The sequence below is a fragment of the Serinus canaria genome, chromosome 5 (assembly GCF_022539315.1).
Source record: "Serinus canaria isolate serCan28SL12 chromosome 5, serCan2020, whole genome shotgun sequence".
NCBI classification, from domain to species: Eukaryota; Metazoa; Chordata; class Aves; order Passeriformes; family Fringillidae; genus Serinus; species Serinus canaria.
The window spans coordinates 2,159,150-2,178,287 of record NC_066319.1 but is presented as its reverse complement, the minus strand read 5'-3'; the positions used below and the strand labels follow the sequence as shown (position 1 = coordinate 2,178,287).

General features: G+C 42.8%; 1 protein-coding gene across 1 annotated transcript; it reads right to left on the bottom strand.

Moving 5' to 3' along the window:
• Positions 1 to 4,683: 4,683 nt before the first annotated feature.
• RCN1 (reticulocalbin 1) lies at positions 4,684 to 17,357 on the bottom strand. Its single transcript, XM_030240770.2, has 6 exons — positions 17,128 to 17,357; positions 13,121 to 13,314; positions 11,380 to 11,558; positions 10,794 to 10,854; positions 8,007 to 8,206; positions 4,684 to 7,028 (listed from the first exon to the last, which is right to left on the bottom strand). Exons 1-6 carry the CDS (start codon positions 17,355 to 17,357, stop codon positions 6,921 to 6,923), a joined length of 972 nt encoding a protein of 323 aa, XP_030096630.2. The 3' UTR covers positions 4,684 to 6,920.
• Positions 17,358 to 19,138: the final 1,781 nt, after the last annotated feature.

Below are 19,138 nucleotides of genomic sequence, written 5' to 3'. Positions count from 1 at the left end.
TACTGACAGCTTTCCTAAGTTAACTTCTCTGTGAATTCCCAGTTCATTTAATATATTTTCCTCATGCTTCCCACATTTGAGTTACCTTTGTTCTGTGTCTGAAGGATAGGAAGCTGATAGTTATTTTATATTTATATTTCAAGGCTGCTTAATGTTTAATGAGGCTGAATATGTTGTAAAAAGCTTCAGAACACTCAGGCTGGTTAATATTTCATGTCGATCTACAGAGACAACTATATTGATCTTTTAAGCATCTGCTAAACAAGACAAGGAATAAATTAGATTTTGGTCAGTTTGATTTGGCTGGTGAGTTAAATAGCTTTTAGAGCATTATCACCTTTTAAAATGTTTTGTTTCCAGTTGAATAAAGTAGATTTTAAAGGCAGTATTTCATGTTGTTCTCATTGCTCTTCATCTTGCCTGTTTCATTTCAGCTGGGTTTTTGAGTGTTATGAGGGTTGCAGGATATAAAGAGGGGATGTTGGCACTGGCTGCTTTATGCACCCATAATTAGACTTTCTAAAGCCACAGTGGAAGGGCCCTACTTGTGCCTGTTAACTGCATTTTGGACACAGGTTCCCACTATTAAACTAATGTTTATTTACATCACAGTTACATGCTTAGAAAAGTCTCTGCAAAGCTGGACCATGAATACAGTCTGATTCAGGGGAAAACCTACTTTATCCCCAAGCTCCTTATCCCAGAGGACCTATTTTAACATCTTAGATGCAAGTTTACTTTTTACCAGCTTTGGGGGTAACAAGCCCCCAAGTATTTTGCCTCCTTGCAAAAAGAGGCAAAATAAATTATCCATTCAGATGTTTACAGAATTGTCCTGTACCCCTACTGCAAGGGGATAACAAGGCTTTGCAAAGGTCCTTTCATACTGAAATAATTTCAGTAGAATTTCAAATAATAATAATTATTTCAAATTTCATAACAGGTTTGGGATGATTGAAAATTTCCAAACTCCATCTCCAAACTCAGAACACGCAGCACATGTAGAGCTGATCTAAAATAGAGATTTTTATTAAGAAGCTGAGTTGGCAGCTTTGGCAAAGAACCATGGGGTTTGAATGTTAGCTCAAGAATAGGTCCTGCACCTTACCCTATAGAAAGACCCATACAGGAAACAATTGGCAGTTTGACTAAACTCAAATGTAAATTACTGCATTTAATGTCTCCATGAAAACAGTACTCTCTAGCCTGCAAGTATATATATATAGTTTTCTCGTATAGAGCTAAATTTTAGATTATTTTGTAGTAAACTAAATATTCCAAGTCAGTATAACCCTAAATAAGTCTGTTTCAGGTTAGATATATTTATAAGGATATATGGGAATTATGAAATCATACTTTTTTTAGTCCCTTGCATTTGTGGAGTTTTTTTAATTATAGTTTGCTGTATCCAGTTTGGAACAGATGTAATAGCTGGGAAAACTTCATTTCTTTGTCAGAAAACAATTAAAAGTTATCAGTTATCAGTGATTTGGGGAGGTCTGGAGGCTCCTAGAAATGTTACAACTGTACTATTAACTGAATTTAAAACCTAAGGACAAAGAAAAAAGAGAAAAAATTGATGCAAAATCTGTTAAACTGAGAGCAGGAATGAAGAGCAGGATGCCTCTAGGATACCTCTCCAGCACTTTTTGCTTCATTCCTGCTGCCTGTGGAATTTCCTTGTGAATTCACTCTTTAAAAAAGATGCCCCCTATGGTTTTAAAATGTCTCTCCTACGTGTTACCCTGCAAAGATTTCAGGAAATTTTAGCCATCTTAAATCTGTTGCACTTGTCATTTGATGGGTTCTCAAGTAGCATTCCTTCCTTTTGTGTCCCAGCAAACTGTGTGGTGCCATATTTAAATTTGAAGTGGGGGAGGGAATAATTTGGGGGGATGTCTCTGACCTGTCCATCTCATCAGTACTATGTTCTGTATGTCTGTATTATCTTACAGTTGATCTAATGATCAAAGCTTATCCCCACTTTTTTTCCTTCCTGAAACATTAAATTCCATGACTTTTATCCAAACAGGAGGTATGTCCTGAGAAGCCCTGAGAACAACAGGCTCCTGGGAGTTCACTAATTACTTCAAGGTACATTTTCAAAAGCTATACTAATGTTTCTTCTTCAGTGCTCCCTTTGGTCCTTTTTAAAAGCTGTCAGGCTATTCCCATATAAAGGAAATATTTCCTACACATCTCAAGGCAAATCTAAATTCTTGTTGATACGATGGAACGTTGTCATTTCTAATGTATGTGTCCCCCTTAATTAGTACTCAGATTCCAATAGTACTCATTCTAATTAGCACTCAGATCCAGGATCCTGCCATGACTTGATCTATACAGCTGTTCTGGAATTTCAGGTAGGTGCTAGTTTCAGACCACAAATGTGACCAACATTGCAAATGAGGCCAACTAAGAAACATTTACAAATACTAAAACTTCAGAACTTAGCCAGCCAGACCATATCTGGACCCTTTATGATTAAGAAATAAATTCTTCCACAGGGAAAACAGCTAATGTGCAGTATATGAAACTGAGCTCTGCTGCCCTCAGAGCCAGCCCTTCTGCTGAGGGTGTTGTCCCTTACTTGTCAATAAGAATAGTAATGCCCACCCAGGATCCCTGTGTCCTTGTCACTGCCAGAGTGAAGAAATGCTGCTTTTTCCTTTATCCTGTGGAGAGGCAGAATGCAGGTGTGAAATTGGCTGTGGTGTCACGCGCAGGTGTGTGCCCCTTGTTCACTGTTTCACACTAGGGGAAAGCTGGTAACTTCTTCTGAGGTTGCTTTGAAATTCACCATGCCTGGGATAATCTATGCAGCACTTGGGTCTCAGGGACATCAGCCTTACTGGTGCCTGAAACTTCAGTGGGAAATAATCCTCAATTCTCCCCTTGAGATTAGTGGAAATGGTCAATATGCTGCTTGCTGGACACTCTGAATGGAACACAGCACAACTAAACTGGAGCCATGAAAAGAGAAGTGGTGGATGCTCCCAAGTGCTTGGCTATAGGCCAAGTTAGGTTTTGCAAAATTTTTTGCTATGAAATCTTTATCTTTTTTTTTTTTTTTGAAGATCCTTCTGTCACTCTGTAAAACTCACTTCATTAGCTAAGGGTGATGCTACCATGACTCAATAAAATGCTTCAGGCTCCCTGAACAGACCACTAAGACTTTACACACTGCCTTCCGTGAACTAGACTTACACCCTATCTCACAGGAGTATGAACCAGACTAATTCCTAAATGTTGGTCAGTGGCAGTAAGATCAGGATCTGACGGTTGTAAGGTTATTTCTGACCTCCAGTCCCACCACCCCATTGTTCTGCTTGCCTTTGGGTGGCCAAAGCCTTAGACTAGGCCTTAGAGTAGTTCTTATATTCCTTAGAACTAGGAGTTCATGACAACTTCACTGGGATCAAAATCAGCTTCTGCACAGCAAATAATAAAACATTCTGCAACTATTGTAAGGTACTCTTGTAATGGGAGCAGGATGGGCTGTGATCTCCTTTCTCTAGGGAGTTCTGTACAGTCCCTTTCATTGGAATGGGAGACAGATTCAACCTGACTGAATCATTAAATGGAATTATAAGACAATGAACATGAGCCACTTAGCTCATTTCATAAATTCCAATAATTAAAACTGCATGGGCAATAATAATGGCTATTCCAGATATCTAAGTAAGAAAAATGCACCTTTGATGTATTGTGGCACAGTCATGGTGAAAAAACTGAGTTAATGGAGGATCTGTGTAATAAGTTACCATACAGAACCTGCAGCTGGAAATATATAAACATGCTTCCCAACAGAATTTCACTGTGTCACAATTGATTAAGAAAATCGGCAATAACTGACAGGATAGGCACAAAATGGATTTTCATGTTGCTGGGATGAAGTATGGCTCCCAGCAATTAATGGTTTTAGTCATATTAAGAAGATAAATAATGCTATCTGACATTTCAGTATTTCACATTACACTAAAATTTTGTAACATTTGCTCATAATATGAGTTGAAATATGTTACCTAGGAAAAAAAATGTTATCTCTGGAACAGTCAAACCCCATTAGAAACCTTAGGCTTGAAAAATCACAATGTTAACAGTTATATCCCCTAGCAAAGGTTTGCTTTCCTTAAATAGTGTTAAATTTAAACCCAGAAGCTCTAGTCTCTTTTGGAGTTCCTCTTCCATAGTGCATTGAGCTTGAAAGGGAAATTTAGAGCATAGAATGTACTGTGCCATTATTGAAGGCTGGTAAGAGAAACACCATGGAGAACTGCAGAAACAGGGGAGCCTTTAAAATGAAATCACATCAGGGATACATATGTTCTCTAAAACTGCTTCTACATTCTGCTTTATTAAAAAAAAGCTCCTAATCTTACTATGACCCCATAGCCCACTATTGATAAAAAATTTGATTATTTAAACCTCATTCTAATTGGCATATTTGCCTTTTTCCTAGCTGGATATTTGCTACCTGAGTACCATTCTTTTGGGGAAAAAAAAGAAAACCTTTTTCTGGATCTGAATTTTCAGTTACTGTTTGTGTGGAAAGCTGCTCTGATTTCAGCATTCTTACTCATGAAAGCACAGTTTTACCCTGGAAAATACCAATGTGTTCCAAGCAGTAACAGGAATCAAGAACAAATATGAGAACAGGATTTTTCTCTTGCGTGCTGCTAATTCTGTTCCAAATTCATTTAGTAATGTGGAAGAAAATGTGATTGCTTTGTCAAAGCACAGATGTGGTTTTTTTGTTGGGACGGTGCACAGAGCATTCAGAAGTGTCATGTTTAGCTGAGGGCAACAATGCTTAGTGTCTCAGCACCCAACTCCCACTGAATTTCAACAAGAGTGAGGAAACAACCTTCCCCTGGGCTCCAGTGAAAATCCTTGGCTTAGTATCCAGTCTGAGCTGCAGTTTCACTTGCAGGAAACAAGCGGTTTTTTTGAGGTCTTTTAAGGTATTGTTTCCTGAAACAGTAGAAGATAATCTGAGTGCACAGAGAGTACTGAAAATCTGCTAGCAAAATGTGTTAGTTTGATAAAGATTGTTAGGATTATTGAGTACAATAAACCTTTCCAAATCCAAGCCATAAAGAAAATATATAATCATTTACACGTGCCAAGATACAATTTTATTGCTTCCCAGATAACACTGCATTTAGGCTTTTATTTAACTTGAGGGTGCTGTAAAAGCAAAACCAGTTCACTTTGATGACATTTGCCCTACTGTATGCTAGTGGGAGAGGTAGGGAGTTTTCAGAGACATTGCTGGCAATGTCACAAGACATGAACCCCAAAAGCTTAGTGGTGGTGCCAGCAAGCACATGTCATTTCTGTCAGACTCAGCAATCTACATTTAATTATCTTCAACTGCAAGATGTAAAATATTGCACCACAGTTCTGTGACCTTATAAAAATGACACTGTTCAAAGAGGTCACAGTTCTGCACTGCCTCCTGATGATTTTTACAAATGTGTTGAACTGCTGAAGTGTCTCACAGCCTGGGAGTCTCAAAGCTCCCCTCTGGATGGTTATGGGACCAGGGTGTGATGTTTTACACCAAACCTCCCAGGAACCTCCCAGAGAACACTGCTGTGGAGTCCTGATCTCCCAGTACTAGGGTCCAGAACAAATTCTAGTTACAGCTACTATGTATAATGCACTTCTTTTTAGCTTTTCTTTTTATTTAATGAGGTGACAAAAAACAGTCGGGGTTGTATGTCCAGATGCTTTTGGAAATGACCATCCCAGTGCTTTGGGAACTACTGGCTTTAAAGGCTTGGTTTGTATTTTCACATCATCTCTCTGCTAATCTGTTAGTGTTATTGCACCTTCACAGTAAAAAGAAGTATTGGTTTTATTGTGCTTCTTTTAAAACCAGTACAGTTAAAAACAACCAAACTTAGAGAAGTTGGTTATATAAAAATAAACGTGTAACAACTCACATTATACAGTAAAAAATCAAGCACCTATGTGGAAAGCTTCCCCCTTTTTTGGAAGGAGAGCTGTCTTTAGAGTTACAGGTATATACACACAAACCCAGAAGTTCAGCCACAAGAATCTGTCCTCTCCTCTTAGTGGCAGAGGAGACAGAAGGCCCAGAGGGGTGATATGTCTCATTCCTTCTCCATCACAGAGCTGCTGCCATTCACACTGTGTGAACAAGAGTAGGGCTGGGGTAAAGTGTGAAAAGCAGGAGATAAATTATGCTCTATGTGGCACAACTCCTCCCAGGAAGCAGCAAGGCCAAGGGCCCACAAACAGCTGTACATTACCCTGTTGTGGAAGGAGCAGCTGCCAGGCTGGACTCTGCATCCCTGCCTGGGAATGCCAGGCTCAGGGACAAGGCCACCCGTGCATTTGCACACTGAAGTAGGAGCCAGGGGCTGCTGGACACTCCTGCAGCAGCACTGACCCAACTGGCACACAGCAACTGTGTGCAGACAAAGCTGGTATCAAACACTTCTCTGGGCAGGAGGCTCAAAGGGTTACCTCTAAACTGTTACATGCTATTAGAAAAGAAAACTAAATAATTTAATTAGGGGTCTAATCCTAGGTGCATTTCACTATGGTAAAAGTGGGTATTTGAAGAAAATACTTGGCTATTAAAGATCTTTGCAATGTTTTTAGAAGTGCCTTTTGCATGTCAGGCTCTAACCTATTCAGAAAAGTTACCTTCTTAATTTTTTCAAAAATAAAACTGTAGTAACTATAGATTGTATTTAACCATGTGAAAGTAAAAAAGCTATTTCTACGTGGTTTCTGAGGTAATAAGCTGGCATGTTAAAAATAATATTAATGCAGGTCATTCAGTTGTGAGTGTCCCTTGCCCATCTTCCCTCCAGGAGGGGATGGACACGATGATTTCAGTAAGGTGGAGAAAAGATGTGTGGCACACTGGTTGGCACACTGTATCATAGCTCATCATGGTTTCTTGTGAGGTCCTCCCCATAATTAGTAGCTTGACTTCCAACAAACATATTCCAGTTGTCTAGAATTTCCTCTTTTGTTAGTTTTTGATCCTGGTAGAAGGAAAAAAAAAAAAAAAAACCACAACTTCTGTAAGAATATTTTCAGAACTAAGTCAAAGACACACCAGCACAGACTTGCAAGAGCCCTGGGAAACAGACAGTTCTTCACAGCAGCAGACTGCAGGTTCAGCAATCACTTGTAGCTGTCACAGTGAGTGAAATTTGGGCCTCAGTGGAAGACAGAAGTCCCACAGGCTTCAGGTAGGTCAAACTGCTAACTGAAAGTTCTTTGTAATGCCAAGCAGCAGGAACAGTAGTTTAACAGTGGATTACCTGGTACACAGTTTTGCCCTGTGGTTTGGTTCACCTTCCTGATTGTAAACACCAAAATCCTCTGCTGCACTTTGTGGAAGGTGGTTACTTATGTCAGCAGTTTACTTTCTGTGTTCAGAGCATTTTGGCTTTAGGTTCCAAGTTTGTTTGCATTACCCTTCTGAAGACCACCATCTGGAATGTATGTCCCTCATCAGAGTCAGTGTTTAAGTGAAAGGTATGTGCTTGAATATAGAACTGAGAGTGGTTTTGCTACACCTACATTTAAGCACAAGGTGTATCTAAATGTAAGTTTATTTTCCTCTTTTAGTCTATATTAACATACAAAAGTAATGACCACTCTTAAAGGAAAAAGAGTATTTTTTGATGTGTTAAAATACTGATAGTTTCTCATCTCACCTAATGAAAGCCAAGGGACCTTCTAGAGCTGATAAACTGTGTTTTACTACTTCATAATTCTAACACTACCAACTGAAATTGGCATGGAAACATTAATCCACAAGTCTAGCCTCTAAAGAAAAATTATTAGGAATAAATTCTTGCACACTGGTATTTTAAAAAACCCACAAGACTCTATATAACTTCTTTGAAAACAACAAACAACACTGGAGGACCACATACCACGTCTACATTATTTTAAAAAACCCACAAGACCCTATATAACTTCTTTAAAAACAGCACTGGAGCACCACATACCTTGTCTACATCAGATTCATAGACTAAATGCCTGGCTTCAGCTAGTGCATGGTCATAGTCCTGGGGGAGGATCCAGTGCTGGATCTCATCTTTGTCCATCTTTCCATCCTTGTTGAGATCACGAAAATCTGAAAACTGCTCACGCTCTGTAATCACCCAGTCGGGCTCTGGTCCACCCTCTTCATTTGCAAACATATCAGCTGGAGAGGAAATAAGGGTCTTACTTGAGTCCTATTTACTTGGCAAATTAAGCACAAAATAAAGATATTTTCACAGTGTTCCTCAGTTTTTCACTCTTTGCACAGTGTCTCTGTACAGAAAGAGAAGTGTGGGGTGTAGATACAGTAGCTGTATCTTCTCTCAGCCCTATTTCTTCACTGCTGGTGATTCTGCCCATTCTCACAGCACCCTGTATCATACCTGTGAAATTCTGGTGGGGCTAACAGGAGAGCTAACATGTTCAAAGGCCATCATCTGAATTTCAGAATGAACAAAATCCTCTAAGGATCTTTGGTTGAACAGCAGTCTTAAGCTTTAGAGGTAGGCTTGGTCACATGGGGAGAAAGCAACTCAGCCATTTTATCTTGTCCCTGCCAGCAAATGTCTTTGTGGATAAGATCAGACTCCAGCCAGCAGAGTGATTACAGGAAAAAAGGCACAGGGGGAATTTAGGCAAACAAAAATTGCTAAATGGAACCTGCATGCATTTGTACTGCTTTTAGAGAAGTCTTGTGTGAGAGACATTCAACTCAGGAGATCAGCTCTCTTTTAACCATGCAGTGCTGCAGCACATTCCAGCAGAAGACACTCTTCCAGGAATGAGCTGGAGAAGTCAGGAGTCATGGTGCATTGTGTGAGGAGCCACGGGCACAGTGCATTGTCCCAGGCTGGGACCTGGGGAGGGAGCACTGTTTGTGACAGGATGCAGAGGTTACACACACCAGCTGCTCTGCATATCACTCCTGTGCTACATTTTGGGGAGCACTGGTAGGACCACACCACATTGGCAGCTGCTTTCTGCATTAACACAGGAGAGCAGCAGTGATTATTAAAACCAACAGACTTCTAAATGTTCTTTACGTCACAGGGCTTTCTACATCATGAATGGTGGGTCTGTCATTCTTCTAGTCACTGTGGCAAATCCTTCCCTACTCATCTTATTCCTCAAGCCTTCCACTTCTCTATTTAGAATTAAAGCCTGCTTTGTGATACTGCTCCTCTCCTCTCCAGTGCCTTTTGGATTTGGTTTTCAAAGATGTGCTAAAGAAAAGTGTACCCACATGGATGGTGTGAGGGTCAGAGGCTGGCTGGTGTCTGTGGGAAACATAAATGCTGAATTCCAAGGCAGGAATAACACCCCTGACCCTGCAGTGTGAGTGTGTACACTGGGCTGAGGCTCTCCATTGTCACTGTCCCCAGTGTCCCTGAAATACTCTGTTACCTGCCCATGCACAGCGAGAATTTAGTTCTCTGTGCTCAACATTTTTATAGGTATTTTGCTCAGCTGCCTGTGTAAATCTAAACCAAATTTTGCAAAAGACAAAATGGGAGGAAAGAAGGGAAAGGAGGGTGGGATCATTCAACAAATTTCCCCAACAAATACTCCATCTACAGACTGAAATTTTTGGACTTCTTTTTGTTGCTCCTTATAAACTACCAAAGAAGCGATTTAGTTTTCTGTTGGTTTCTTAATCCCAACTTCATCAAAATTAAAAAAAATACACCTGAAAAAGGAAAGTAGGAATATTTTAAGCATAGTTTTCTCAACTCAGGAAGAAAACTTCAGACAACACATTCACTTTCTTTTTTCATTTTTTAAAGTGCAAATTATATTGTTTATTTGAAGCAACTGACATGTCCTGTCAATTTGATTTTTATCATCCTTGCCAATGTGGGGTGATCGTGACTAGAACATTCTATGTTCCTATCTATAGAAGACAAGAAAAACCAGCATTCACATGGTAACAAATGTTGACAATTACCTTATAATTATATGTAGGTAATGTCACTGAATGAACTGAAATTACTGTGGAAATTATGCTGCTCTGTTATTTCAGTCATAGATGAATAGCATTCACTTTCTGGGCTAAATATAATTTACAAGGAACAGAACCCCCTGCCATTAATTAGCGTGTGTATATTGTTCCTGATTCTATGTGAAGTGATCTTTATAGCACCACTGGAAACAGAAAGCTTCATCCAACTTTGCACTAATGCCTTCTTAGTGCTACTTTCTGGATTTAAAACTCATCAAAATATAATGGCATCATCAGTACAGAAGTATGGGCTTTACTCACTAATTAAACTACGAAAAAAATCCTAGTAGGAACAAGGTGAACTTTCTCTTTTTGCAATGGTTGATTCCCAGGTGTTTTGGATATTTGAGAACCATCCAAACCATTCAAACCCATTTATTTCGGAAAAGACTAATTCATTTTCTGATCCTCCTGCATTTCTAAACAATGCCTTCAAACACCAGTTAACATGGTGCAATATACAAAGAATATCCCTGCCATGAAAAATATTATTCCACATTCTCTTCTTTTGTTCTCATATAACTCTTAGCCGAGTTAAATAAGAACAAGAGGAGAATTTTGTGTTGTGAAGCGTGAGGAATTTTTCCTGGTCACGTTGCTATCTACCTAAAATGAAATTAAACTTTCTGGGACGGTTGGTTGGTATAAAATAGTTGAACTGTTTGCTCTGGGTTGTTAATGCTTCTGCCAATTTGAGAGAAGATGGAAAAATGGACTGGGTGTTATACAAGAAACAAGTAACAACACTTACCAATGTACTCATCTTGATCCACAAAACCATCCTCGTTTTTGTCTATGTCTTCTAAGGTTTCCTGGAAAACAATTTTGCATGAAGGTCATCAAGAAAAAACGGAGAGCTCTGATTACCTACCTGCCTTTGATAATTTAATGTTCTGAGGCCTTGACCTGCCCCTGTACACAAGTGAATGTAGTCTCACTAAATCCAGTGAGACTGTTGTTTACACAATGAATATAAAAATATCCTTTCATGTTGAAAACATTCCCTGTATGAATGAACTGCTTATGTTAGGGGCAGATACCAGCTTGCATGAAACACTCAGCTGCTACACGTCAGCACACCCTCCTTTTATTTTGGTTTAAGTCTGTGCCCAAGATTGTTTCTTGATTCCATTTAGGAGCTGTCTAAGTGCACTTAAAAAGTCTTTCTTATGTTGAGACTTCTCAACCAAGTGAGTACCAAGAAAGGCACCCCTTTCTGTTCCCCACTTAGCTATTATGTGTGTGTCTCTTCCTAAACCCTGCCTGGAGAAGTGAGAGAAGCCTTCAAAGTTCACCCATAAAAGTGCAAACAATGGCATTGATTTTGCTTTGCTTACTAAGACAACAATGTTTTTCATGTGCTCAAACTCCTCTGGGTGCAGGAAAGCAGTGAACTCTTCACGAGTGGCAGCCAAGTCTCCATCCAGATCTGCACTTTTGAATCGTCTTTCATCTCTGGGCAGCATTTTCTTAAAACTGTGCTGATCAGTTGCATCTTGGAATTCTTCTGGATTTTCTGCAGACAAATCAAGATGATCTCAGAGGTGTTTTCCTTTAAAACATACTAGCAAAACAAAGCTGTTTGAGTCTAGAAATAAAAGGGTTTATTGCCAGAATAGTTCTTGTTCTAAATGGAAATTCTCTTCCCCATGAAGTTTTAAATTCAGGGCTCAAATACTTGGTTTGATTTTTAAAGGTGACAGTAGTAGGAGTCAAAATTTCTGAGCAAGCCTTCTGTTACAATCCAGAATAATTGATTTTGCAGTATTTTCTCACAGATTTTTTTTTTTAATCTACCTTTACAAGCACCACTGAGGCAATATCTGGGGTAGACTTCATTCACAGAAGTTTTCTTCTTCTTTAGGAATCAATATGATCCACACAACTTTTCAGCTTCAAGAAGAGCAAACCAAGGAAATGTGATTTCAGAAGGAGGCAAACTGACTGAAATTATCTCAATGCTACGCCTCTGCTACAGGGAACCTAACAATTATTTTCTGTTTAAAACAATGACATTTTTTCAGAGTGTTCAGTGGCATAAAAGGAATGGTATTTGATATAATTTTTTTTAAATAGGACCATTAAACTGACTTTAAAAATGATAAATACTCATAACAATTTCACAATTCACATGCTGAGAGACAAACACAGGTGAAAAAGACTGGGCCAGGAATTACAGATGGGAATTTTAAGAATTCATTAACACAAGCCCACAATGCTGCTCTCCAGATCTTGGTGCTTAGAGGGAGCAAAGACAAAAGGCTGAGAAGGGTTCCAGGGATAATTCTGCAGGGACTGTGTGTCTAATATTTCCTTCCACAAATGTAACAAACTCCATTTAAATCTAAGGTAGACTTTGGAATTATTACTGCTACAGGAAGCTTGCTCTAGAAACTGCCTCTGTGGTAGGTAAATATTGTTTTCTCATTTCCAGTAAGTATAAATGGTCAATTAATACTGATTTGTTGCTCTGTCAGTATTGCCCTTTAGCTTAAGTGATCTCTTCTCCTCCTCTTCCTTCATTAACTTATAAAAGCAAAGGGAAAATGTGGAGGGGGGTGGAGGGAATTCAGGTATATTTTTTAATAAATGTTTATTTTGCCTGATTTGTTAAGGATTTTCATTTGCTGTTGATCACAGTCTGAAGCATGTTATTCTGCAAGAATTATTTTAATCAATAACTTTGCTATAGCTTAGACACAAACTGCATTTTTAACATCTAGACTTAGGATTTTAGAGACTAAATTCACAAATACAGTTAATTAGACAATATATTATTTTTTAATTAAAGTACCCTTTTTAATGTTAAAAATTAATATATTTCTAACTGGAGGAGACTTTAATTTAGCTGTGTCAGTATATTTAATGATACCTCTACAAAACCTTCTGCGTGCTGGTGACCCATGTGCAAAGGGCTGCAATAAATAACTAAAAAGTGCTTTTGACCTCTGAGCATCCATAAAATTTAATGTGAGCTTCAAGAGTCCTAAATGTGACAACAACCTCCAGTTGACTGCAAAGCAAGAAATCATATTTTATAATCTTAAAAATCCTTGATCATACAATCTGTTCTCTTACCTAGATAATAACCATATGTAGCTTGTTTGTATTCTTCCCAGGCAATTTTATCATCCTTGTTTAGATCATAGTCTTTCCAAACTTTGGCCACGTTTTCATAGATGTAGCGTTTCTGTACCCGTTTAATCCAGGTTTTTAGCTCCTCTGTTGTGATATAGCCATCTTTGTCATCGTCTATTCTATCCACAATCTTCCTGTAAAAAGAGATCAGCATCTTTAAAACCCAACTGCATGTCAGGCCAATTTTAGTAATCTTTATCTGGCCCTGATTTTCCACAAAAACAGAGTGCCCCAAACTCCTAAAGCTGCCCTACTGGTTAAGGCTTTCCTGCATTTTCCACCTCATCTTAAGGAATGTGTCTCTATTTGTTATTCAGCATTGCTATGAATAACTCAAAGGAAACTTGCACAACCAAAATTAGTGAGCAGAGAATACCTGGCTTTCTTTTTCTTAGGTTGTTCCTCCTGTCTTAGGGGCATCTGTTCTTCACTGCCAACAGGGAGTGGCCATGCTGGCTCAGAGCAGGAGACACCAACTTCACTTCAGGACAAAGCCTGAACTCAAACTTGCTGGAGGCAACCAGGGCAAAAATCCAGGACTTGGTGGACACCTGCAGTTTCTCCTTTGGCTTTCCAGCAGGCTGACATCAGGGTGAAGTGAGTACAGGAGTGTCTAATGCTGGGGATGTACACCAGGTACACTCTCCCCTTCCATGCCTGTCCCTCCACTTGTTTCTTTTCTTTGATTCCCAGAGGAAACCAGTATTGCTGGTGTTGCCAGGAATGCCTTTTACTCACTAAAGCAAAATCAAGTCTGCAGCAGGTCTGAAGCCATTGCTGGCAGCTGGGCTATAAACCTCTGTCCAGTCTAAAGCTGCCAGCACTGCTGAAATCAGCAGGAGTGAAACATTCTGCACACAGCTGCAGTTCAAAAAAAAAAAAAAAAAAGGATAATGCTCTCTCTACCATTTATGTTCTCTGCAACTAATCTCTCTGCAATTAATCTCTCTGCAATTGATAAACCCCACCATTTTGGGGCTGAGCTTGTAAAAACTGCCTTCTGTGCCTGCTCTTGGAAGTGAGCACATCCACCTTGGCTCTGTGGCACATCCAGGCTGGCTTTGGGCACATCAGCACCCTGCCCATGAGGTGCAGGGACAGCCTGTCCACAGGTGCCTTGTGCCTCACCCAGTGGCCAGCTCATGCCATGCCTATGGAATGCAGGGGGAAGAGCAGGAGCTGACTTGTCTAAATTCTGACTTGACACTCAACAGGTGAGCTCCCTAAACCTCAGAGAAAAAGATCTGCACTTCTAAACATTCTTTTCAATTCCACATCTTGGTTCTCCACTAAGAAACCACATTTGGCTAACTGGAACTGCCCAAGTAGTGAAGCAATGTCTCTGCCCATGCCTTTGTTACAAAAGTGGTTGCTGAAATATCAGCGGCAGCTTCTGCTGAACTTCCAGCAATCTTGTGCGAGTCTGATAGTATCAGACTGACATTATGAAAATGCTGTTTGAGTTATGGAGCAAAAAGGGGGCTGCTGAATTTCCTTTCTGAATTAGTGAAGTGTGGATGAACTGATTAGAAAACCTTTTCTCTTCTCTATCCATTGCCAGTGGTCCCTTTCCTTGCATGATGGACTCTATTTGTCACCAGATTTTCCTCACAATGAATTTAATTTCATTTGTTTAACTGCTATTTCTTTCTACTGTTAAGGTATTAAACGATTATGCTGGTAGCTCTTGGCAATGTATAACATGAAAGAAGTCAGGGCTGTGTACCAGAAAATGTTTCATGTCTTCTCCTTTTCATCTGTTCTTATAGGTCCATTGCATCCATGTGCACTACTCCACCCCACTTCTCAGCTGAAGCTGGGGACAATAAAACAGTCTTGGGGACAATAAAACAAGTCTACAGGCTCACAAAGGCACAGGTAAAAAGCTGTTGTGTGCACTTCACTTTTTGCTGTTATTATTGGGATGACCAATGTGCTGCCACATTCCCTGAGCAAGGTAAAATGCTTTATAAATACAGCAGCAGATTGGATGTTTCTGTTTTCTCTCAGAAATCATTTAAAAATAGCTTTTAATTAAATCTGCCTTCTTCCTAAGAGCAGTCTCTTGCTGAGAAGTGACTCTGTTTGTAACCCACTACAGAAGTTGCCCCTAACAAAAATGGGGAGAAGGGGTTCAGCATATGACCATTAAGCCACCGATGTTTTTCTTTAATCCTCTCTTTACCTCCCAGTGTGCTGCTATCCAAAATTACAAGGTTGGGGAATGCTGGAAGTTATTAAACTTTCCCAAAGGCCCCCCTGGAGCCACATCCCTGATGCTGAGATGCACAGTGCTCACCCAAAACGTGTCCTCAGAGAGCCACTTCAGTCATGTCTATTTAAAAGGTAATTACTGACTGTGGCTGTACTTTAAAGTGTCTGTGCCACACCCCCAAAGGGCAATCAGTGAGATCAATGGAAGTTAAAACTTCTTCCCTTGCTTTACAATTTGGAAAAATTGTTTTAAAACACCTGTATTGTTAAATCATATCCCTGACTGAATTATCTGTACCAGTAAGTGCAGACCAATATTAGGAGGGCATATCCATTTTGGTAAAACAACTGATGAGAATCTAGGGCAGAGCCATGTATACTGAGAGCATGGTTTCTTTTGCTCCTTCTTGAAACAATGAGGATGAAATCGATCATTTCTGGTAATCACTTCATCTGTTTACTCACTGAGACAGGTAAAAGCAGTGATAGCTTTGAGAAGGATCAAGAGATTACTCAGTGAGATTGCAGTGCTACTGCTCATGGTAGGACTAGACAGAAAATTAGCAAGTGCCACTCCCTATGGAAGAGAAGGCAGGGGGGGAATCTTAGTGAGAACATGCAGGTATTTTAAGCAATCTTCTTCGTGGTAACTACATTAAAGGATCTTTCTTTAACTCCTATTAAATTTAGTTCTGCTTAGTGATCTGGCTTCCTGTAGGAGTAAAGCAGGGAGAAGCAGTAAAGTCAGGCATGGTCCCTGCCCTTTGCATAAAGAGTTGCATGGAAGTAATAGCAGCTGAAACACTGTGAGCAAAGAAGGCACAAGTGGGAAGATGCTTGAAGTGGACTTGTAGAGAGGGAATGGTTTAAACTCGATTAACACTGATACGGTGTGGGCAAGTGTCCCAGAGGCTGGGAGCAGCAACAGCAAAGCCCTCTGGCAGCAGGTCCAACACACGGTACGACAGCTCCCTCTGAGAGCCTTACTGCTGTGGGGCCAGAAAAGGCAGCAGGGACAAACACCAAAGCCATGGATTGCTGGCTGCTCCTTTGCAAAACCAGCAGGGTGTGCGAGAAGGCGAAACCCAGAGGTTCGACCCGCAGGCCACTCTGGAGTACAGGGTCCCACACTGGGGTACAGGGCATCACAGCGGGGTTCAGACCATCACTGTGGAGTTCAGGGCACTACTTTGGGGTAAAGAGCATCACAGTGGGGTTCAGGGTCCCACTCTGGGGTACAGGATCCCACAATGGGGTACAGGGCACCACTGCGGGGTACAGAGCATCACAGTGGGGTCCAGGGCACTACTTTGGAGTACAGGGTCCTACACCGGGGTTCAGGGCACCACTCTGGGGTACAGGGTCTTACACTGGGGCTCAGGACACTACTCTGGAGAACAGGGACCTACACTGGGGTAAAGAGGATGACAGCGGGGTTCAGGGCACCACTGTGGGGTACAGGGTCCCACACTGGGGCTCAGGGCACTACTCTGGAGTACAGAGCATCACAGTGGCGTTCGGGGTCCCACACTGGGGTAAAGAGCATCACACTGGGGCTCAGGGCACCACTGTGGGGTATAGGGTCCCACACTACGGTTCAGGGCACCACTGTGGGGTACAGGGCCCCGCTGCCCCCTCGGACACTCAGGCAGCCCCGGACTGCCGCCTCCTCCGCCCCGGGCCCAGCTCGGGCCCTCCCCCTGCCACGTCTCCCGCCCGGGCCGGGCGCTCACCCCAGGCGCTCACGGCTCTCCTCCGGGCTGAGCTGGTCGAAGCTCCGCGCCTCCTCCTTGCCCAGGAAGGCCTCGTGGTCGTACTGGAAGCCGGCCCGGTCCTCGTGCTGCGCGGCTCCGGGCCGGGCCCGCTCCTGCCGCGCCGTGGGCTTGCCCAGCGCGCCCGCCGTCAGCAGCAGCAGCAGCAGCAGCAGCGCGGGCAGCGCCCTCAGCGCCCCGCCGCCCGCCATGCCCCGCCGGCCCGGCTCGCAGCCGCGCTCCGCTCCGCTGCCCGGCCCGCTCCGCCCCGGCCCGCTCCGCCCCCGGCCCGGCCATTGGCAGCGCGCCCGGCCCGGCTGCGCCACGTCCGCACAGGGCCCGGGCGGCGGGGTTCGGGCCGCGGGGAGAGCTTCGACGGGCCGAGCGGAGGGGCCGCGGGCAGAGCCCCGGCGGGCCGAGCGGAGGGGCCGCGGGGAGAGCTTCGACGGGCCGAGCGGAGGGGCCGCGGGCTGAGCCCCGGCGGGCCGAGCGGAGGGGCCGCGGGCTGAGCCCCGGCGGGCCGAGCGGAGGGGCCGCGGGCTGAGCCCCGGCGGGCCGAGCGGCGGGGCCGCTCCATCGCCGGAGCGCCCCGAGCCCAGCCTGACCAACACCGCGACAGCTCCAGACAGCGGCTCGGGGCTGTCCCGCCGCTGCTGCTCGCTCGTCCGGAGTGCCGGGTTGATGATGGTTGCTGCTGTCATCCTAAATCGGTTGGGAGAGGACAAAAGTGTGATTGGAACGCAAACAAACGAACAAACCCCTGCACGCTGTCTTGAGTGTTGATGCCCGAAAAGTGCGAGGGGAAAAGCATCACAGTGGGGCTCAGAGTACTACTTTGGGGTACAGGGTCCCACTCTTGGGTACAGGGCCCCACATTGGGGTTCAGGGCACCACTCTGCGGTACAGAAAAGGTTGCCAGCCCTCTCACAAAGGATATTTATCGTGCTGGGGTCGGCGTCACTCTAAGGGAACTAAACTTGGAATCCTGAAAATGTGGGAGGCTGGAAGCCTAAACTGTATAGCAAAAGAAAAACCTTTTGTTTGTTTTGCCTAAAGTGAAATTTATTTTGTTGACAGTTGTAAAAGTCTCTAGGCAGAGGAAATTGATTCCTTTTTCCTATGTTACACACGTCATTCACAACTCCAGAAACAGAGCACAGAGAAGATTGTCATTGTGGGCAGCACACTGCGGGGTAATGGCCCTGTTGCTAAGGGGTCTTGTGGTGAGCTGAGCTCCACCACCAAGGCTAGTCCGTCCATTGTTGCTTTTCCAAACTGCAACAACTGGTTTGTCAGCCCAGCCCACAGGGTGTATGAACCACGTCTGATGTGGCCTTTGGGTGTACCACTAACACGGATGTGCAGGATGCTGAGCCAACCCACAGCTTCCCCTTGTGCTGTTGTTACACTGGTAGAAGTCCTTTTGACCTAAACCTCCTGTACAGCTGAGCTGTGCCTGGTAGAGGATTTGGTTGTAATGACCACAGAAATGTGGTGTTGGAGATTTCCACCTGTGCTCTTCTCTGCCTTTTGTGACTCGTACAAAGAGTGAGTGAGAGCCATGCAGGGCTAGTGCTGGTTTGCCACAGAACCATTGGCAACAGCAGCAGATTTCAAAGGTTTAAACAGTCAGACAAGTTGGTTTGTTAATTAATTAGACAGAGAGGAGCAGTAATGCACCCTCTGGAGCTCAGTCACTCGGGGGCCCGGGCAGTCTGTCCTCTGGGGCTGTTTGTACATCCACAGCTGAGCAACTGCTCCAGTGCCGTTTGGTGAGAGCTGTGATGGGCATGTGGCAGCTTGAGAATGGCTCAGCTGATCAGACCAGCTATGTTTGAGTTTCCAAAGCTAGTGAGATATAATCCTTCAGCTGTGTTTGGATTTGTTTATTTGTTTGTAATTAGGCACCTACCTTCCACACCAAGTTTTTGTTAACGTGTTCAGAAATCTCATGTTTGCTCAATAATTCAGATATGGCTCTTTTTGTGTCTTG

Excerpts from the sequence above, each read along its gene's own strand:
- RCN1 (XM_030240770.2), bottom strand. The coding sequence starts at position 17,357 with ATGGCGGGCGGCGGGGCGCTGAGGGCGCTGCCCGCGCTGCTGCTGCTG. Across the intron at positions 13,315-17,127 it reads GAGAGCCGTGAGCGCCTGGG|GAAGATTGTGGATAGAATAG; the intron begins GTGAGCGCCCGG and ends CTCTTTTTACAG. Across the intron at positions 11,559-13,120 it reads TACATATGGTTATTATCTAG|AAAATCCAGAAGAATTCCAA; the intron begins GTAAGAGAACAG and ends ATTTGTCTGCAG.